The 23,090-nt window shown below is 48.0% G+C and overlaps 1 protein-coding gene across 1 annotated transcript in view; it reads left to right on the top strand.

Annotated features, from left to right (window-relative positions):
* TAS1R3 (taste 1 receptor member 3) overlaps nucleotides 1–23,090 on the top strand; it is an 85,977-nt gene that overhangs the window by 6,727 nt on the left and 56,160 nt on the right. The window contains exon 2 of the mRNA XM_086919381.1: nucleotides 2,307–2,607. Coding sequence (XP_086775507.1) covers nucleotides 2,307–2,607 — 301 coding nt within the window. The remainder of the gene's footprint in view (nucleotides 1–2,306; nucleotides 2,608–23,090) is intronic.

Here is a 23,090-nt window from a genome sequence, read left to right as displayed (position 1 = left end):
GTCCTAAGAAAAGTGTTGAGTTCCTTCAGTTATGTCTTTTAAACAAATGAATTTCTTTTCTGTGGCCAATAACCCCTCAAATTGAAACAGTTTGACCAGTGACAGCTCATAGGCTAACGTCGCCCCACTGCTTTTCAGCAGTGTGAATAAAGGAAAAACAAGATGATAATAACTCGTCACAGAGCAGGGGGAGGAGTGGTGGGCATTCTGTAAGTCAGCATGAATGTTTGGCTGGCTGTCTTGGGACAGCCAAACAATCATGCACACTTTGCATGTTCTCCATCCAGGCTGCATTGCAGCCTGGGTGGAGAACATGCCCAGGCTTCCAATCTCCATCTGAGCACCAAACTACAGCGCTCAGACCAATCACAATGCTGCATTGCAATGTTGTGATTGACTTAAGGAAGCCTGGGTGCTTCCTGGGTGCTCTGTTCCTGCTCCTGTATGGTGGAGGAACGCTGCGAAATGCGGAGAGGAGGTACATATTTTCTTTTCTTTAAGCCCTGTCCCCCCGCCCTCCACCCTGCCACCCCTGATCTGTGCCAGCTGCCACTGAGCTTGACCGAATAGCCATAGATATATTTTACTTGAAGCCACTTTTTAACACTGGCAAAGTCTCCTCCACATCTCCCGCTGTCTACAAAGCCCTAGACACCTCCTTTGACACATATCAGTGTGGTGACCACATTCCACGGTGCCCATGGTTCATATATCTATGTAAACAGTTTCTTGTTGCAATCCAAGAACTGACACTTTCATCCATATTATCAGTGTCAGGCTAGTCACCTAGTTCAAAAGTGAGAACTGCCATTGACACTACATGCTCAAGTACTTTAAATGAAATTTGAACTCACCTTTGCTATTCACAAATGTATGTCCACTCATAATTTGATTTACTCATCAATACATTTATACTGGTATGATGCAGTTTCACATCAGTGTTGTCACAAGGTGAGTTGTGGGCACTCTAAGGAGCTTAAGCCCACCTAAGAATGCAAATACTCACATACTGGTAAATTGGTAGTAATTCACAGACTTTAGCAAGCACAATCTAACCCTGAATACAGTCTGAGATTTACTCCTGTCAAAGGCAGACGTAAGGTCTTACAGTGGGTCAGAATAGGGAGGCATAACCCCAATATTGGTAGGTTGTTGAATAAGAGATTTATCCAAAGGGAAACATTTTTCTTTGTTGAGAACCCTAAAACAGCAAAAACAAATGTGTTTATACGTTATTTTTACAACTGCATGAATGTATTTATGTTACATTACATATGTGTAAAAACAGTACTCCTGGAAAGCAGTGACACTTCCAGTTTCCCAGGAGTACTCCTAGGATTCTTTGAAAATTCCCAAAAAGTGGTAATGTAATTCCAAGTGTTACTTCTAACTTAGGGGCAAGAAGTACATCTGTGGCTTTTTTGTAAATCATGCCTCATTGGTCAACTCTAGACACCAGTTGTCCACAGATTATTTAGAAAAAAAGATTTACACTGAGGAATCGCCAGATATATCGAAATAGATGATGGGCGAGCAGCAATAGAAAACTACTTAAAGCTATGTCGCCTCAGCAGGGAGCATGAAGCCTTCATACTCGGGAACAGCGTTTACAACGCAACTTTTACCACACAGTACCTTTACCACACAACTTTTACAACGCACGTCGTTACAATTACTTGCGCTGCAAGTCGTTACAACGACTTGCGCTGGGGGGCGCTGTAGGATAGGGAATAGTTTAATTTACTATCCAAAACCTTCCATACTATCCACGGGGACTGGAGTTGGAATAGTAAATTAAACTATTCACTATACAGCGCCCCCCAACGCAAGTCGTTGTAATGACTTGCGTTGTAAAACCTGCGTGGTAAAGGCATGCGTTGTAAAAGCATGCGTAGTAACGACATACATCCTTCATACTCACATAGTAAACTACCCTATGGCCTGACTCGAGGAATGTGGTGGAGGTAATTATACTGCCGGATTATTCTCTGGATTTAGCACTTCAACCAGAAATAAGAGAATTTCCATTACCACAGAACTATAAATTGGGCGCGAGGTCTATAGACGTCATAGAGATGTTAACATTTAAGCAAACAAGAAAGGCAAAGAGGAGCAATCACAGTAGGAAGCCGAAGGTAAAGATATATATTGTATAATGTTGTATAGCTCTGAAGAGAGCGGGGAGGGCCACTGCCTAGAAGGGTCACACTCCTCACATATTGCCAGAGTCTATATGAAAATGTTTTCACATGTGGCATTTTCCCGCACAATACTAATAAATATTAACCTATGTGTTTACCCCACAGTTTTTATGATATGGGATTTGTGTTTGCTCTTGCAATGAGATTTGCCATTGAGGAGATCAACAACTCAACCTCTCTTCTTCCGGGAGTCCAGCTGGGCTATGAGATCTACGACACCTGCTTCGAGCCGCTGGTGGCCATGCAGCCCACCATGTTATTTCTCACCAGGCAGAACAGCACCAGCGTGGATGCCAACTGCAACTACACCGACTACGTCACCCGGGTGATTGCAGTGGTGGGGCCCATGACATCAGCAATGTCCATGACCATGGGCAAACTGTTCAGCTTCTTCAAAGTCCCACAGGTAGAGATTGGTGTTTGCTGATGTGTCCTTTAAAGCAGAAAATAGTAATGGCATCAGCTTAGAGATGTACCCTGCAACAAAGCAGGAGCCAGCCACCTGGCTTGCTGGTAATGTCAACTACAACCAAGCTGGAGGGTCAGATGTTTGGCCTACGGAGAATGAAAATTGTGATCAGGTATGAGGACTGATCCAAGAATTAGTTGGTAATGTAACCAGTCACCAAGCTGTACAATAGCTTCAGGAGCAGAGGGAGGGAGAGAGTACATGAGCTGGAGTAGAGGGTCATCTAGGAGGAGCAGAGAGCCCATGACCTGGTGGTCCTTAAGTTGTGACCTTCTGTTGCAATTTGGCCCATATATTTGCTTCAGTGAAAAGAGAAGGGTATGGCTCCTCTTCTGCCTCTTCTGAAGGCTTCCATTCCCAGCACTAATTCCCAAAGATTATAACACTTTAAAAATATTTTATGAAAATCTCACCAATGCTTTTGTATAAGAGGAGGACATTCCTGGGAGTTTATCTGTTTTCAAGACTACTTGTAACATCCAGAGATTTCTTCAGAGAGCCGCCCCTTGTTGAAATTCACTTTAGAGTCATATTGTGACATCTTATTGGAGTGCTAGTTCATACCTGGCTGCCTCTATTTTGTTTGTGAAATTGGTCAGTGGAAAATCAGAGTGATTTTGTGTCCCTGGTCTGTTGAGATGCATATTCATTCAATTTCATGTGGGAGGGACAGGTATTGTTGTTTGCTGATGCCAGTCTCCATGAGATGGTATTAATGGTATAAGGGGAAATAGTGGCTAATTGTGCCAAGGAATCCAGTGCAGACTGAGAGGATACTAATATGGCATGGTGGTCAACAGTGGCAAAGGCTGCTGAGCAGTTAAGTAGGATGAGCGTGCCTGCAGTCATTTTTTGTCTGTGATAAGGAGGGCGTTGTTCATGTCTTGAACAGCAGCTGTCTCTGTGCGGCAATAGTCTGAAGCTGGATTGATGGGCATGCATAAGACGGTTGTCTGATAGACTATCGAGGACCAACATATTGTGTGGACAATATTCCTGTCCTCAATATTCTTACCACAATATTTTGGCTGCCCAATATTTTATCTTTGTTACTGTGGTCAATCATCCTACAAAATGGTTAGTATAGGTTATGTCTTGTAATTGGATAAAAACTGTATTTTTTACTATTTAGCCGATTATTCTTCGGTGGGTGATGGGGTGTTAGTTGTTCAGATGCTTGATTTTCGGTAGTTTCCTTAAGCGGAGCAAAGATCTCCCCTGTTTTGAGAGTGTCTGGGAAGTTGTCTTCCATAAAATACGTATTGGCTATTTTAGGGAATGGCGCGAATCCTTCTCTGGTTTTAGATGTTACAACGGTCGATAGGAGGATTTAGTCTTTAAAAATGACAGCCTTGTGCATAGTGGGATGGGTGTCATAGTGATGGCTTGCTTATAGTTGTCGGTATCTTGTTAGATGTGTCAATGCACTTGTCTAGTAAGCTGGTTAAGGATCCAGCATGATGCTGACTCAGTGATGGATATAAAGAGAGCTTAGCTTCTATTCGTGGCTTCTGTCATGCGATAACAGCTGGTTTTGGCTGCAGCAATGAGTGAGTGTAGATGTTTCACCTCTATTAAGTTGTCCTGAGGTTGGCGTATTTGCGTTTGTGAATGGAGCCTTTGACCGTGGGGATTTTTCTTAAGAGAATATTTAAGGATTGTGTCTTGTATTACAACATTGGAATGTTGGGAGCTCCATTGAAAACAATGGAGTGCTCTGGGCTTGTAATGGCTGGTATAAGCCTGGAGCTCCAACATTCCAATGCTTCTTTGTTCACAGCTCTGGCTGTGAACAAAGGATTCAGGGAGCCTGAAGGGATTCCAGTCCCCTCACGCTCCCATAAGGCTTTGTTCTTTTTTGTTAGAACATTCTGCCCTCTAGTGGCAGAATGTTCTAATAGCCTTATAGCCCTTCGTAGCTGGGCTATACCGGCTATTAAAGTCCCTCTCCCTTGTTAACGCTGGAGAGGGCCTTTATTAGCCGGTATAGCCCTCTACGGCGGGCTATAAGGCTATAATATAATTGGGACATTGATATTGAGGTTGCATTTCAGAATGTTAAAAAAATGAATTAGGGTGTTGATTATTTGCGGGATAATGGGGGAACAATTAAAGGAGCAAGATTTGACTGACTATAGCTGGTAGTCATTGTGTGGAATATCAACAATAGGTTGAAAGCATATTCTTTTCAACTGTGTTTGCTGGAGCAGGCATTTGATTGAGATCATGGAAATTATGATCAGGTTGAGAGATTTGGTCAGTGTCACAAACCACACTCTCCTGAATACCAGGTACCGCAGGAACAATGAGAGCTTCCCCTCTCACCTCCAAACCAATCCCCCACACAGATCTCAACTGTCTGGGCGATTGATTTCCAGGGGAAGGGTGAGAGTTTACCTCGTGAAAGAGGTGTCTTAAGAAGGCAAGGGATGACTCTAGGCGGGATGTCTGAGGGAGGTATGTGGTCCAAAAGGAGAGGGAATCACAGGGCATCTGGGGGATGACCTTCATTAGGTACTGGAAAACAGAAAAGCAAAAGATCATTATCTAGAAGTTTCAGGGATCTCAACGAGAACTGTTCTTTAACAAAAATAATACATTTAAGACAGAACTTATCTTCTTACCCTAAAAGAAAGTTTGTTCAACGTCTAGGAAATGTGTCCTACGATTCAATTGGCCCCAAAGCAAAAAGAAAATCCAACCACCAGAAGTCTCGGAATATTGGGTGTGGGAGGCGGTGCTGCCGGCTCCTGCCGTGCGCCTCTAAATGTGCCTGTTAAATGTGGACCCATTGTCAGTCTGCAGCTCCTGAATAAGCTCATGGTTCGATATGATCTTCTCTAGCTTCAGTATAACCTTCCCAGCAACTATTTCAACCTTGGGGTACTTGGAGTAGTCGTTGATATTGACCAACATGTGTTATCCATTGGGTAGGCTCCAGAAATCTGCACAGGCCTGGTACCAGGGCACATGGCAAATATCCTTGGTGATAACCGGTGCCGGCTGCTCGGGCCCCCCATAACTTGGCACAGCTCCCACAGCCGAACTGTCTGCTCAACTAGTATATCCAGCCAGGCAAATGACTCTTTGTTGAGAATCCTGCTCTTGGTTTTAACTATCCTTGATGGGATCCATGTGTTTTATGAACAATGTGCTGTGCGAGGCTCTGGGGAGTTACCAAGCAAGAGCCTCTGATACCGCACCCCTCACAAGAGAATGCCAGCTCATTGTGCACAGTGAAGCTAGTACTAGCCAGGCCTCTTCTATTTATCTACTTTTGTTGGCATGTCATGAACTCATTTTTTGTGGGTCCGGAAGGATTTTTTCCAATTTCTTTGCCAAATGCCCTGCCTTGGATGAGCTGCTCCCAAATCTTGTCTTCTTCGTCTAGGAGTATGCATGTGCTGTCCAGTTCGCGAAGGTTTGCATAGAATGCATTTACTGACCTATTTGGCTCTTTTCAGCCTTGGTACAGTAGCAACCTCTCATAATCAGGACTGGTGAACGGTTCAAAGTTGGTGGTCAGGGTCACTTTCAAAGAAGTGTAAGTGAAAGGCGGGCAAGTCTAGATTTGGAAGGCATAAAGATACCTTCACCTGCCAGATGGAGAAGTAAAGGTCATTTCCTATCGCTGTGAATGGTCTGGTGACAAAGTGCATCTCTGGCAGCTCCACTAAAAACTTCCATTTAGCATCTTGCCCTGATGGGGGTGAAAAATGCTGCAGGAACAAATGATCAGTCAAGAGATCTTGGTCAAATCAGTGTTGACCCTGCTCCTCATGGGAACAGTCCAGTCCGAATTGCCAAGCCGGGTTCTCCATGGACCTGAATCAAGCATCCTGGGACCGGTTTCAGGGTATCACCCCTCATCAGCCAGGCTAGCCTGATGGGGGCACGGACACAATGAAAGGTTTTATGATCATTATTGTCGCCATCACCAGGGCTCCTGCTAAAAGTTTGTGGAGGGACACACCTCACTTGAGGTGAAGAGTTCTGTTGCTGTCGACTTGACAGGAGGCGATGTGCCCGATGGGCCTGTGTTTCTCACTAACCGACTGGCTGACTGCTGGCTTGCTCTTGTTCTTGTCTGAAATTGCTGTTGAGCAACTGTAATGCATGCACCATTATGTCCTGACTAACGGGCATCATGAGCAGCAAAGAAGTTGTGTCCCCCTTCCTCCCCACTCAGGGCCGGGACCTATGGCACTCTCACACCCCAGGCCATGTGTGCAACAAGAAGCAGTCGGGCGTCAGCCTGAGTATCCAGAGGTAGGCAAAGCCTCCCACAGTAGAGGTCAGGGAGGGTCACAGACCGAAAACACCCCACTCGGCACATTGCAGCTATTGCGGCCGCTTTCACCCTGCAGTCACATGGGCTGCCAGGGTCTGTCGTACTTCAAAAGATGTGTTGGTGCATGGCTCAGTCTGTGTTGCCAAGACCATATGGCTGATGTGAGTAGGCATCACAGGACGGGCAAGCGTCCATGACAGTATTTATTTATTTATTTATTTATTTAGTGTTTTCTATAGCGCGAACATGACCCAGTGTAGAGTATCAGAGCGCTTTACAGTAGCGTTTCATCAGTCCTTAATGTTTTACACTTCAGTTTAGCATATAAACATATATACATTCAGTAATAAAATTGCCACAGCGCAGTTAAAAAACAGGATCATCTTTGTAACATATATACATTCAGTAATAACATTTAGCAGTTTATAGACAGTAGACCTCCAATATAGTCTTATGGAAGAAATGTGCTCATATAGTACGATTTCGCTTCCTTTTTGAAGGTTGCGATGAATGTAATTCTTCTGATGTTTGGTGGGAGTGCATTCCAAATTCTCGGTGCTGCTCCTGAGAATGCTCTGTCATAGGTCTTTTTCTTGCACAAGCGAGCCGGTTTCAGAAGAAAGTCTGATTTGCTCCTAGAGGGTTGGTTACCTCCGGAGAGCGTATTTTCTGGGCCAGGTAACCTGGAGTTTTGTGGTGTATTGCGTTGTGAGTGATGCATGCCAACTTGAATTGAATTCTTGCTTCGAAAGGCAGCCAGTTTAGCATTTTCAGGTGAGGGGAGATATGGTGGAATTTTTTGGATCCCGTCTTAATGCAGCCTTGTGGCTGTATTAAGACAAGCTTTCAATGGGGCAGTTGAGATCTTGGGGAGCCCAGCCAGAGTAGTGCACCCGTATTCGATCCTTGATATGACCAGCGCTTGAACTGCAGTTTTAAGATCTATTTTGTTCAGGAAAGGTTTAAGTTTTCGCAAATATCTTAAGTGGAACCTGGCATTTTTTGCCATTGTATTAATATGTGCTAAACATGTTCAGGTTTTTATCTGGGGTAATTCCCAGTGATTTGGTGGAATCTACAATCTTTGGAGTACAGTTTAGAGCAGTGATAAGGTTGGCCCATTCTGTTGACTTTAGTTTGCTTTTATGTGGGGCAATCAGTAGGAATTCGGTTTTCTGAGGGTTTAGCTTCAGGTGATTCTTGGTTAGCCATTGGAGGGTTATTGATAGTGCATGGTTTATCTCTTCTTTTGATGCGACCTTGATATACAACTGAGTGTTATCCACATACATGTGGAAAGTGATGTTTGCTTTTTGTAATATTTCTGTGAGTGGTTCAACGTATAGATTGAATAGCGCCGGTGAGAGCGTTGATCCCTGTGGAACTCCGATTGTATTATTGGTTGAGCCAGAAAGGGTTTGGTTGACCATGAATTTTTGTGACCTGTTCTCAAGAAAGGAGCTGAACCAATTAAGGACTGTACCCTCTAGGCCCATTCTGTTTTTCATCCGATCTATAATTTTTTCATGGTTCACCGTGTCGAATGCCAGGTCCAGCAAGATTAGGAGGCAGGTTTCAATGTGGTCAAGAGCCAGCAGTGCATCATCTACGATGTGTAAAATTGCAGTTTCTATGCTATGGTTTGGACGGAAGCCCGATTGACAAACACTTAGCAGGTTGAACTCAGAAACGTGTAGACTCAATTCTTGTTGGACACATTTTTCCAGAACTTTGGCTAACATGGGGATGTTAGTTACAGGTCTGAAAATGTTTGGAACAGAGGGGTTCGCTGAAGGCTTTTTTTTGTTGTTGTTTTTTTTTAGCAAAGGAATGACTTGTCCTGTTTTAAGGCAGGCTGGGATTTGTCCTTGTGACAATGAGGCATTTATGATCTTTGTCCAAAATGGGATTAACAGGTGGTTTAAGGAGGACCATCCCTTTGCTGGTAGGGGATCATTATAATGGTTGTTAGGTTTAGTGGTCGACATGATCTTTGAGATGTCTAATTCACTGACCACTTTAAAATCTGACCATCTGGCATTGCTTTTGGTTTCTTTACCTCTTGTTGAACCAGTTCTTCGTCCTCCGTATCCATCCTACTTTCAATGTCTTTGGCTGCTTTTTTTAATTCCGTTTCCAACGAGTCAGCTTTATCTGTAAAGAAGACCGAGAAATCTTCACTATTTAGGCTATTAATGTTGATGGCTGGTGCTACTTTCGCTGATTTATTAGATTGTTCTTTAAGAAGATCAAAACGTTTTCTGGGTCTATTTACTGCATTGTCCAGTTCTTTCCTGAAAAGTCTTTTTTAGATTTAATAATGCTTTTTATTGTAAACCTTCCTTGATTGTCTTAGTAGGGTTAAGTGAGGTGAGGAAGGATTTTGACGCCATTTGCATTCTGATAGTCTCATTGATCTTCTTTCTTCATTGAAGGCCTCATTGAACCATGGGTTTCTTATTTTTTCAGTGACCCTTTTCAGTTTTAGAGGGGCTATGTCCTCAAGAATACTTGACTTTGTCTTGTTATAGTGAAAAGTGAGGTCATTAACGTCAACCATGCTCTTGGGTACTAGTAAATCTAATGAACAGTGTGCGGCTATTTTTTCCATATTAGTTCCTCGAGTGTCCCTGATCAATTTTTTTGCTTTAACAGCTTGTGAGGACGATTTAATTTTCTTGAAGGGAATTTTGAATGTGATTATATGGTGATTGGACCAGTCGCATGGTGTGATTACAATATTTTCTATCACTTTCTCTTTAGCTATGATCCAATCTAGGGTGGATCCTTTAGAGTGGGTGGGGAGATGACATCCTTGGACTAATGATTGCTCTACCAGGAAAGTTTTAAGGATGGTAATTTGACTATCTACCTGATCTTCCCAATGGATATTAAAGTCTCCTAAGAAGATATCGTTAGATTGCAGGTTAGAGTTGGTGGTAATGATATCTATTAGCTGGTCTATGAATTTGGTCTTTGTACCTGGGGTGTGGTAGAGTGTGTGGTGTTTACAGTTTTGGTTATCCTCTGATCTAAGTGACATGCCCATATATTCACAAGACTCTAATGGGTCAGTGTGAATTTTTGTAATGGAAATGTCTGATCTGTGAATACAGGCGATACCTTCACCCCTTCCTTCATTTCTGTCCGGTCTCATAATCTGGTAGTTTAGGTGGGACTAACAGGACTAAACATGGCGAGGATGAGTCCGATAGCCACGTTTCAGTTAAGATGATAACGTCTATTTCCTGGCTTAGTATGATGTCTGCTATGTCAGCCGCGTGTTTATTTGATGATCGACAATTTAGTAGTATACACCGCATGTGTTCATGCTCATTTATCCTAGCCGAGACCGATTCTTCAGGTATTAATGTCACATTCTTATGGTTGTTGGTATTAAGCCCTCTATCTTTGGATTGAGAAGTTCTATCTCCATTCGTTATGATTGTTTCGATTGTTTGGATGTGATTGTCTCCTGTCTTATTGAGAGCAGTAGGAGTGTGTTCATATGACGAGAGAATGGATAATAGTTCACTATTTGTCAGGTAGTTAAGTTGAGAACGAGGACGGTAAATTCTGTTAGATGTCGCCATGGGGGGTGGACCTGTGCTTAACTTGTGTTTCCTTCGAGGTAACCTGAAGGACCTCCATTTTAGCAAGCCATTTTTGTGATAGGAACAGCAGGTTTTTCATATCTTTAATAGCGGATAGCATAGCTGTGTAAGTCTTGCTAGTTTGTGAGCTGAGGTTTATAAAATACCCATTTTTGTGTAAGGTTCTGGTTTTTCCCACGTCTGATCTGTGAAGCGTACTAGTGGGTTGTTGTGTGGGTGTTCCTGTCAGATGGCAACTTTTGAATGTCTCTGCCGTATCCGTTTTTTTTTTTTTTTTTTTTTTTTTAGGGGAGCTTGTAAAGCGCACTGACACCGTGGGTTTCCTGGCGCTGGTAGGATACAGAGAGAACAGGGGTACTTAGCTGGATTGAGGGAAAAGCCATGTTTTTAGGGATTTGCGGAAAAGAATGAGAGAATTAGAGGTTTTGAGAGAGAGGGGAAAAGAGTTCCATAGTTTTGGGGCCAGGAAAGCGAATCTCCGGCCTCCAGATCTGCAAAGTTTGATAGAGGGAATGGACAGGAAATGAAGGTGAGAAGATCTCAGGTTACGTGATGGACAGTAGAGCCTGATGAGGGATTTCAGAAAGACGGGACAGGAGCCAGATAAAGATTTAAAGGTGAGGCAGCCGTTTGTGTGTTTTATAACCCTGGAGCCGGTCCGCAACTGCCTGTGATGTAACCTTGTGTGTCCCTTCCGCTATCATGATCAACTGGCGACCTTGCCATCCATCTGACTGTTCCCCTTTTAGGGTCAAGATCAGTGTTTGGGGTAGGAAGAGAGCAATCCTCACGAGGAGAGCCGGAGGGTGAGGAGACAATTGAGCGTTTTGTGCTGTTGTCTCTACTTTTCGCCTTGCTAGCTTCTTGACTCATTGTGGTGTCAGCACCCACGGCAGATAGTGCCTACACCAATGTGCCCCACTCCTCTAAAGAAAGAATCACATGCCACTGGCATAACATAAGCCCCTGAAGCCCCCACGGTGCGGGGGTCCCCGAGCGCCAAGGGCCTCATCAGAAAAAATGCTAGGTTGTGGACCAGGCAGAGAGACCCTCTCCATACACTTTGCAGGGAGATCCCCTCAAGTTACGCCACTGACATATTCTACTGTATGCTGCTGCATTTACCACATTTTACTCTCACATGGGTCCACTTAGGAGCCAGCCTTTGCTAAGGTAGCACCCTGGGCGTCGGCAGAGAGAAAGTTGGCGCCCTCGCTGATGGTAGTGAATTAAATGAGTCAGCAGGGGGTCCCCTTTGTGTTCACCGGTCAGTACTTGGATGAGCAGGGACAGGCCCCTAAACACAAATATTCCCGGATCTCCCCCAGCTCACCTAAATCGAAGATGGCTTAGCTGCCTCACGCAGATGATGGTTTTGTTGATGGGTGTCAGCAGGGGTCAGAGGGTCAAGGGAAGACCAGGAAGGGGGCTAAAAGGGTGTTAAAAACAACACCGCCCTCCATATGATAATGAAGGACTAAACCCACTTTAAACTGGCAAATCAACCAGAGACGAAGAGGCAGGGACAAGGACAAGGCTGGAGCAAGATGAGAAGGACGCTGCTGCTGGCATAACCTTAACGCACACCGCTCCATGCGCCCCTCAGAAAATTGGTGCCCTAGGCCTGGGCCCAGCTCGCCCATGCTAAAGGCTGCTATGGTCCTTTTATTATCTCCCTCGTCTCACCTGGGACGCTGCAAGTATAAAACCTCCCGCGGGGTCACGGTTGCCTCCCCTGGCTCTGACTATGACTTGGGCTGACTAACACTACAGGCGCGAGCAGTCATTTTTGGAAACCAGGACTTATTTATCATCATTTCTCTTTGACCCACCCACAGAAAGGTAGAGTAAAGCAGAAAAGTGACAGATGGGACAGCATTAGGAGAAAATAGCAGCAATGGAAATAAAAATGTAAACATTAGTTAAAGAGACAGAAAGTGAGGGGTGGTGGAAAAATGAGAGATGTCCTGGAAACAAGACTTGGCCCCTGGAAAAAATGATACTGCTTTTGCATTCTGTGTCCTTGTAAAGTTGCTGCAACTTTATGCAAAGTTATGAATGTATTCCCCATGTATTTACATGGCTGCCCCAAAGCATATCATGGCAACACCCTATTTAATGGGCGGGTGGTAGCAATACGAGATTTCTATCTGCATTAGTAACGCTCTTGATACATTATTAATACTGCACTTAAGTGATTTTTTAAACATCTCTAGGGCTGTCGCTCCTTGCGGTGCCATCGGAGCCAACAGTCATGGGCATCACTTCGTGCCATGTTATAGGAGTCAACGGGCATGTGATGTTATGTGAATTGCAGCTCATGAATTTATGGTCTGTTTCTATCGGGTGCAAGAAAGATTTATTTACAGACACTTTTATAAGCCATCTGGCAACATATTTGAAAGGAATATGGATGTGGGCAGTGGCTTAATTCCTTCCTGTCTCGATAAGGACCCCGCAGACATGGTCCATGACAGCTATGATTGGGAAAGAATTAGCAAAATGAAGCTGTACACTGCAGAGTGAGTGTATGTCATTTCTTTGCCTAACGGGAGGACTATACAGTTTAGCTGGAAGGCTTGATCACGCTTTAAGTGCACCAGCTCCGATTGGACTGAGTGTTCCTTACTGAACAGGCATGATAGTTTCATAATGTATACTCTCTAGCAATCTGTGTATACCCATTAAAAGCTTGTTTCACAAAGAAAGTTGTAATTCTGCACTAGCAAATTGACTCTTTTGTGAGACTGTTAATGAGCTACTTTCTGGAATGGCGTTTGACATTTCTTCTCCGTAGCAGAGAACTGTGCAGTTACACTTTATTTCTACACTGGAAATTACTTTTTCCTATGAAGAATCCCTTTGCCCTACAGCACTAACTCTGAGGGTGATCTATTCCCCTTCCTGCCATGGAAAGGGATTTACACCAGCCCTTGGTTAGGGTACAAATTCGACTTTTTTCAGGATGGAAAGAGGTATGCAAGGAGTTTGTGAATGCTGACAATTGTACATGTTGGAGGACGTTTACCAACTTCTAGGGTGAACCATGTCTTGGGGCACTCATTTTTCCATGCCTTGAGTGGAATTTATGGTTGTGGAGAACTCCACATTCATGACAGAGATCTCTTCACATGTAAATAGGCTTTCACCTGCCAGAAATCACTTTTTGAGTTCCTGGCAAGAGTTAAAAAGGTGAGGCGTGGCTTGAATGCCGAGGAGTTAGGCAGCGTGAGCCCGGAGCTCCGCGCCCGATCCCGGCTAAAATCCTGGTAAACTGCACGAAATCCGGCGGATAAAGACCGTCCTGTTGGCAGAAGGCATCGGTGGGGCGACGGAACCCCAAGGCTGAAGCTAATTGCCGCTAATTGGCACAGAAACCCGACTTGGCGGACCACTCGGGGGTGAAACGCTTCGACCCAAGATGGCGGATTGAGGACCGAGCCGGCGTAACTGCAAGCCAAAGGAGGTCAGCGATCTCCTCTCCAGAGACGCCGGATAAATAAGGGGCGCCACCGGAGAATCTACTGTGCGACCGCAACGGTGAGGATCGTAAATAACATCCCCTATCACCCACGAAGACACGGCGGTCGGCGATTATCGGACTCCCCCCGCGGCACACTCAAGATGGCGGCGGTCCCGGGAGACAAGGGCTGAAGACCCTGCACAGTGAAGGGGCTGAAGAGACGGGGAACGGGGATCATGCTGTACGGAGCCCGCTGGCGAGGGAAGGGTTCCCCCCTGATTACAAAGAGGAGCGACCTGCCCAGAGCCTTACAGCCAGAACGCAGCCCAGATCCGGAAGGGTGACGACGATCGCGAGAAGCCCAGACCCAGGGGGAGCGGCACCACGCACGACTAACTGCAGAGACCTGAATAAGGTAAACGCTCTGATAGGGCTGGGGGCATACGGAGCCTTGGGCGAAGATCGGAGAAAGACCGGTACTCCCGCTGCACAGTGGAAGTCGAAGATGGCGGGGGCTTGACCCGGGGGAGGCACGAGTGGAACGAAGCCTATGAACAGACCCCCGCACCCTGAGAGAGACCTTGGTGGCGGCTGGGGATACGTGGGGACCCCCGACCTGAGAAGGGGAGGTTCCTTGGAGACGACCATTAGAGCTTAGCTGCAACAGCGCCGGTGGAGTTGGCAGGCCAGGAGGGCTGTGCAGCGGACGATGACAGGAACGGCCATATCTACTCTGAGGCCCCGACGAGCGCTGGAGGGAAGCAGGGCAGCGCACTGGTAGAGATAGGGGACCCCTATTCCCTGGTGGAGCATAGGCCTTGCAGCGGCTGAAGGGAGACCTGAGACACCTTGGCTGACTAGCCCGAGACGGACAGCGCGCTGTCGCGGGAGACCACCCTTGAACTGGTTACTCAGGTGTAAAGGGAGCTGGCTGGAAGAAGAGACACCGGGAGCCGGCCGAAAACTTGCTGCCTGGAGCCGGTGGAGCCACTGGAGGTCCACGAAAGGGCGGTCTAACCTTCGCCCCGAAGCAGTGAGAGGACCCCCTCCCCTAATTTTTGGGACTCCAAGGAGAGAAACCGCCGTCGGGTGAACAAATCGAGATGGGGAATCCAAAAGGGAAAGGGGACGGAGCTACTAGCTCTGAGACGACAGAAGGAACGGAGCAGGGCCATACGGAACTACAGCAAATGCAAGATCATATATTGGAAGCTATCACAGCCAGGAAAGAAGCTCTATAACAAGATATCACTCAAGTAGCAACAGGATTGGGGCTCCTCCGCGCAGACCACGATAAATTAAAGGACAGGGTCAAGAGCACGGAGGTCACCCTGCAAGAGATAGTCCCGGAGCATAAATCCATGGAAGGACGGTTGGGAGATGCCCCAGACCGAATACTAGCGTTGGAGCGGCAAGCGGAGGACGCAGAAAATCGCAGTAGGCGCAATAATGTACGCTTGGTCGGACTTCCAGAGAAAAAGGAGGGGGACGACATGGTGGGATTTCTTGATAACTGGTTGCGGACTGAAGTGGTGCCAGAAGGGCTTTCACCTTTCTTCACGCTGGAGCGGGCGCACAGGGTCCCGGACAGGCCGCCTGCCCCGGGACAGCCGCCCCGTCCGGTGGTGATCAAACTGTTGCATTATAAGGACAGGGACTGGCTGTTGCAAAGGGCCAGAGAAGCGGGCCCCTTTCAGGTGGACAATAACAATGTGACAATGTTCCCAGACTACACATTTGAAACACAGAAACTGCGGGCCTCCTTCTTGTCGATCAAACAGGAGCTGTGTGTAGAGGGCATACAGTATTCTCTCCTCTTCCCGGCAAAGCTCAGAGTCGTGGTGGATGACAAAACACTCTTCTTCCCCACATCAGCGGATGCCTGGGCGTGGTGGGATACTTACAAGGCTTGAACGGACGGAGCTCGAGTTAGAGCTGAGGAGGAACAGCGGAGACAACCAACCAGAAAATCACAGCGACTTCGAAAGCGCCGACAAAGGACTAAGAAACCAACGGCATCGCAAACGGAAGAGGAGAGGAAGGCGGCACTTCAAGCGGTGGTGGACTTGTCGGGAACGGTGCACAGCCAATCATGCAAGGGTTAGGACTCTGGAGGCCAGGCCACAGGCTCGGAAACGGACCTCTCAGAACTTGGTGGTGCCAGGGCGCCAGTTGTGATGCCACAAACGTCGGAAGAAATCATAGAAGCTTGAGAGGGAAAGTTTGAAGTGCTGTTTTATACAATGAACCTGGGGGGACCGAGACCCTTCGATGCAAAAGTCTGTGGTGTAGAAGATCGGAAACTCGTGAGTGATTATGGGGGGATTGTGGGACGGGGGGGGGACGGGAGTGTGATAGCCACCCTCGGAACCGCGTCACGCCCTGCTGGCCCCTAAGGTCACCGTAGTGGAGACTGCGGAATACAGGGATAGCGATTGGGGTAGTTGACCCTTTTGTTAAAGTTTGGATGGGAGCTGCTTTAGTAAAGGTGGGTCCTGTTCTGGGGGGGAGGGTGCCAAGAGTAGTTGGGGGGGGCTCGAGGCGAGGGATGTGGGATCTGCGGAACTGTTGCATGGGAGGGGAGGAGGGATCAGGGGAAGCCGCCATATGCGCCTGGGAGCTGACTGTTGATACTGTGAACTGGTTTGCAAGGGACAATGGCTAGCTCTGGAGCACTGAAATGTGTGACCTGGAACGTGCGGGGTCTGCATACTATGGCGAGAAGGCACAAGGTGCATGCTTATCTAGTCCGTAGAGGAGCTTAGATTGCACTATTACAGGAGACACACCTGACAAAACAAGAGGGCATAGCGCTAAAGCGACGGTGGAGAGGGCAACTGTTCAACACTACATACTCAGCATTCACAAGGGGGGCACTGATATGGATTCGGGCGGGGGTTGCCTTCCAAGTGACAAAGCAAATGATTGACCCAGAGGGCAGATTTGTGGCCGTTGAGTGGGGAAACTTAGAGGTCGGGACATAATACTATGCAGTGTGTACGCGCCCAATATTGATCAGTCTGCCTTTTTGACGAAGCTATCAGGCACGCTGGCGAGCTATTTAGCAGGTCCTATAGTCATGGGAGGGGATTTTAATTCTGTGACAGACACTACTTTAGACAGATCTCACCCACCATTAAGAGCATCACCAGTGCATAGGCTAGCGAAGCGCAGGCTATAATGGCAGGTGAGATGGGAACTGATAGACGCTTGGAGGGCGCTGCACCCTGCCATGAGAGATTATTCATATCACTCTAGTTTACACGATATTCACGTCCGGCTGGATGTGTTTCTGTGCTCTTCGCTCGTAATTTCTACTGTGGCAAACGCGGAGTACTTGACCCACACGTTATCTGATCACAATCCCCTATTGCTGAACTGGATGACCGAGATCTCGCGGGTCCCGACCTGGCAACTGCGACCAGATACTCTAGACGACTTACTGTTCAGGGAAGAACTAGGCGAGAGACTCACTCAATATTTTGAGGAAAATAGTGGCACCGCGACCTCCAGGGCGATGGAGTGGGATGCCTTCAAGGTTGTCATCCGAGGTCATTGTATAGGGGCATATGCGGGAGCCCATAAGACACTCTTGGACGACCTCGATAGGGCTGAGAGAGAGCTGCGGAAAGTCGAGTTGGAGCGCCCTAATCACCCCGAGTTCCAGGAAGCAGTTGACAAGGCCTAGGAGGCAGTGGCGGTGGAAATGGAATGGTTACGAAGCTTTGATCATAAGGTCTACCTGACGAGGGCGCACACCGAGGGAGACAAGGCGGGAACGATGCTTGCCTGGCTGGCTAATCCAACTAGGCGCAGCCATCCGATCCTGGCCATTGAAGAAGACGGAGGAAACACCTACAATACCCAAGCAGAGATTTTGGACAGGTTCCGAGCGTATTACGAAAGGCTATACGAGAGCGGATCAGATGGCCAAGAGTCTGAGATTGACACCTTTTTGGAGGGACTGCAATTGCCGCGGCTAGAACAAGAACAGTCAGACGATCTGGGTAGGGCCATTACACTGGGGGAAATAGGGAGTGCAGTGAAGCAGATGGCTCGAAGCAAAACACCTGAACTGGATGGCTTGCCCATAGAGTTTTACAGTAGATACCTGGTGTTCCTAGCTCCGCGACTACAAGCGGTATACAACGAAGCTAAGTCGAGAGGGAGGCTGCCTCAGTCCATGTGCGAAGCTCTAATGATCCCGTTGCTGAAGCCGGGGAGGGAGAGTAGTAAACTCTCCTCCTATCGTCCGCTGTCCATGCTGACGACAGACTATAAAATCCTGAGCAAAATACTGGCCAATAGACTGTTGGGCCATATGACGGAGCTGATCCACAGGGACCAGTCAGGATTCATTCCCGCGCGGAACACCACCAACAACATACGCCGACTGATATGGCTACTTGGAGACCCGATGTCAGAGACGAGCATGCCTTTGGTATTATCAATTGACATCGAGAAGGCGTTTGATAGCTTGGAGTGGGAATATCTTTATAGGGTAAAGGAGCGTTTCGGCCTGGGAGATAATTATATCAGTTGGACCAAAGTGTTGTACACGGTGGCGAAGGCACGGGTCTGGATAGGCTCCCTGATTTCGAGTCAATATCACGTGGGCCGTGGAACTAGGCAGGGGTGCTCGCTGTCTCCTCTGCTGTTTGCATTGGCGATGGAGCCTATTGCGGCGGAAGCACGGACGGGGCGTTATTACAAGGGCTTAGTTTACAGGGGGGATACCGCAGGCTATCTCACTGTATGCGGATGACCTTTTACTATTTTTGGAAAATGCGGATGAGGAACTGGAGGGAGCAAAGAGACTTCTCGAACTTTTTGGCAAGCTATCAGGCTTAAAGGTTAACTGGGCCAAATCCTGTTTATTTCCACTACGACGGGGGAAGGAGCGACCTGCTGATCTCCAGATACTCAAATGGGAGCCTAGTTGTCTAAAATACCTGGGAGTACATGTATACCATTCGGCGGCAGATATGTTAGAGGGCGTGTGGGCCGTTGTATCAGTGCATTGAAGGGAAGCATGACCTTTTGGGCCACTCTTCCGCTCTCAGTGACATGCCGTATCTCCTTACTGAAAATGATAGTACTACCGCGTCTCCTTTACTACTTCCGCACGTTGCCGGTGTGGATACCGAGCTCTATTTTTCGACAGCTGAGATCAATGCTGATATCCTTTCTATGGGGAACAGGCAGACGCAGAATAGCGTTCGACACGTTGCTTCGACCCAAAGATGAAGGGGGCATGGCAGTGCCAGATTTTGAGTACTACTACCTGGCGGCTCAGTTGTAGATCTTCACAAAGGAGGTAGCGAGGGTGTATCGAGGCCCGGAACTAGAAAGAGACGGGGGCACTCCCCGGCATGTGCTTGCTTACATCACCCTGCAGCAGAGGCTCCTCATCGGAGACCACGCCCTGGAGGAGCAGACATTTCGGCTATGTTGGAATCGAGCGCTGCGGAGAGCAGGGGTACGCCGGATGTACGCACCGGAGATACCGTTGGGAATGGTGACAGCACTCCCACATGGTGGGGACTGGTCACGACTACAGGGATGGGAAGATGCGGGGCTACAAATGCTAGGTGATCTATACGAGGACGGGGTATTACTCCCGTACCAGACCCTGCAGGAACGCTTCGATCTGCCGAGAGGGGACTATCTGATGCATGCTGCTGTGACTAGAGCCATGCAGGCGCACTGGGGGGAGGGGTTGCAGGAACCCGGTACATCCATGGCCTGCCAGTACACGATGATGGCAGCTGGCACCTATAAGGCAGTGACCTGCCTTTACTCTCGAATGCTACGAGAAACGTTAAAACCACTAATAACACTGAAGGCCAAGTGGGAACTGGATCTCCAGGTGGAGATTCCTGACACTACTTGGGCGCAACTACTAAAGCGAGCAAGGAAGAGCATGAGAAATGCACGATTTCAATTGATACATTTCTATATCCTCCATAGGGCTTACCTCACACCGGGGAAACTTGGGAAATACTTTGGGGTGGAAAATGCAGCTTGCCCCAGATGTAATGCAGCAGAGGCGGATTTGGGGCATATGTTATGGGATTGCCCACATTTACGAGACTACTGGCAGGAGATTGGAGAGACCATTGAATAACGCTACGGATAGGGAGCTAAACTATACTAAAGCGGTAGGAGTGCTACACTGGTTTCCGCACACACCTAAGAATAAGATAACTAGTAAGTTTATAGACATGGGACTAATACTAGCCAAAAGAGAAATTACTAGAAATTGGAAATCAAAAAAAGGACCCACATACAAGCGGTGGTATAGTGAATGTCTTAAATGGGCGGCGAGCGAAAGCACATTGAGGTATCAACTAGCCCGACGCAATGCAGACGAAAGGGCACTAGAAAGGGCGACAGCATGGGAGGCACTAGTGCAAGCGCTCCGAGATGGTACGGGGGAGGAGGAAGAGGGGCACACTGACTCGGAAACTGAAGATCCCACTGGCACACCAGGCACACACTCTTTGTGAATAGTACATTCCTCCTGGCAGTGACCATACACATACACTAATTGCGAATCCAGGCGCAGGCGCAGGCATTGGGGAGAAGGGTGGAGGGGGGGGGAGTTGGGGAACTGGGGCAGAAGAGAAGTTTAGGGAGGGGGAGGGGGGAAAAATATAAAAGCAGACTGCAGATATACTGGCACAAGGGTTAAAAGAGCTCAGGGGCTGCCGAAAAGGGTGCACAATTGACTGACACCGCCGGACCTCCGGGTTGTGGGCTCATAGGCTGTGTAGACGATTCGCCCGAGCAAAGAATTAGTACTGCTGCTGGTATTGTGGCGTGCTCATAAATGTATGGTATATGTAAGATTTGGTTCTGCAATAAAAACGATGTTAGAAAAAAGAGTTAAAAAGGTAATTTTGATCATTGACTTACATTTACGACCGAATATACCTTTGTGTCTAGGGCCTTGTTTCTAGTTTTCATTTTACCGTGAATGACTCACCCTTTATTCCTCCAAGGGTCAATAAAATAAGTACTTCTGGTGTAATTTACAGCACTACAAAACTGAAAAGGGGCGACCACTCGGTCCCCCCGAACGTATGGTAGGGGGCCCGGATCCCCCCGGGAAACCATTTTGGGCGGGGGGGCGTGTCTCGGCTGGTATGCCCGAAGCGGCGTAGCCGGGGCGCGCCTTTTCCCGCCCAAAAGGGGTTGTCCTAGACACCTACACCGTTGGCCACGCCCCGTAGGCGTACCAGAAGAGGGTACACGCCCTCCCGAAGAGGAATAAAAGGAGCAACAACCCAAAGAAGCATCCTCTTGTTCCGGTGCTTGGAAGCTGCACTCTCTCGTTGCACGTGAGCCCTCGACGGAACAAGGAGCAATTTTGAGAACTTGTAATTTTTGTGTTTCTCTTTCAGGAGCCTTCTCTTCTTCGGACCTCTGGATCCAGGACCTCGTTGGGCAGCTACGCAGCAAGGTCGAATATCCGACGACGATGCCTGGCAAGAAGGCCGGAAAGAAGGCAGGGACGGAACAGATGCTCCGCATGCTGATGAAAGAGATGACGAGCATGAAAAAACAGATGGCGGCAATGAGCAATACGGGCAAACCGAAGAAGGTCATCGGACCAGCATTGCCGGGAGTAATCCCCGCAGGGAGAGGTAAAAGGGCCAGGAATAGGGCGGCAGGGGGGGAAGCCCCGGTTCCCGAGTCACCCCCGGCAAGCCCGGTTAGTCCAGTCGAAGCCCCGGTACCGATCCCGGATGCAGGCCAACCGATTACGGTTGTAGTTACGCCCACCAGTGACGAGGACATGCCTCCGGAGTTGGCCGCCCAGTTGGCCGCGTGGCTTGGGAAGAATACCGAGGGTGCGACGGCACCCGGAGACACAGCCAATGAGGCTAAGTTGCTAATGAAGCAGTTGCGGCAATCGCGAGATGCTGCGAAGGTGAATCTCCCTCTTGTCCCCTCACAGATTCCCTCGGAAGGACCAACGGCTGGCGGTGAAAAATCAGCGGGACCAGCTAAGGAGTCTGGTAAGCAGCCACTGCCAATGGCAGGTGGGGGGTCTTTGCCCTCAAGGAGGGAAAAAGTAGTTCAGCATATTCCACTGGCCACGAAGGAAATGATTTGGGCTGATAAATATGTAAATATGTTTTCACTTCTGACTGACCATCACGAGATTGAGTATGTTAAGGCTCAGAAGGATTTGTGGCATCCGAGTGTGTGGCGCGCAAAAATGGCGGGCTTCAGGGTGGATGAGACGATCTCTAATTGGGCCAAGGCCTTTGGGATGTTTACAGCTATTATGGGGGAACGTAGGCCTGAGATTTTAAGTGAATTAGCCTGTTATCAGACACGCATAATGGATTTCTATGAGACATATGAGGGCGATCAATGGAGGGGTTACGATAGTAAGTTTCGTAAGGCCAAGGAGCACGATTCGTCTCTGACGTGGGACTGTCTCGACTCCGTATCTTGGCAGAAGCAGCTCTTGCCGGGCACGACGAAGTCGTCCTCGCTCGGCGAGTATGGGTCGGCGCCTTCCCGCCATCAATCGGCGGCGCCCTTTCGAGCAAACCCCGCTGGTGATCACCAACCCAGGAGTGGTGGGAATGGGGGTAAGAGAGGGGTTTGTTGGAATTTTAACAGAGGCAAGTGTACAAGGCCACAGGGCACATGTAAGTTCAGGCATGAGTGTGCAGGATGTGGACACTCTTCACACCCTGAGAGTTCGTGCAGAGCCAAGAATGGGGATACCGGGGGTAGAGGAGGTGCCAAACAGGTCTAATATCGGCCGAGGGGAACCACTACCTACCCCCGTAGATATCATGGCAATGATCCCCTGGCTAAACGAATACCCTGATCATGTCTCCGCTGGGGTGTTACGGGACGGCTTTTCGTATGGTTTCCGCATCCCGGTGGGGGATTTTCAGGGGGAATCTCTGTGTAGAAATCAACTGTCTGTTCAGCAGCACCCGGGGGTTGTGGAAAGCAAGATTGCGAAGGAGGTTGCCCGGGGCAGGGTCGCCGGCCCATATAGGCACCCGCCGGTTCCTAGTTT

The sequence above is a fragment of the Lissotriton vulgaris genome, chromosome 5 (assembly GCF_964263255.1).
Source record: "Lissotriton vulgaris chromosome 5, aLisVul1.2, whole genome shotgun sequence".
NCBI classification, from domain to species: domain Eukaryota; kingdom Metazoa; phylum Chordata; class Amphibia; order Caudata; family Salamandridae; genus Lissotriton; species Lissotriton vulgaris.
The sequence above is the reverse complement of the archived record's forward strand: the minus strand, read 5'-3'. Positions and strand labels throughout refer to the sequence as shown.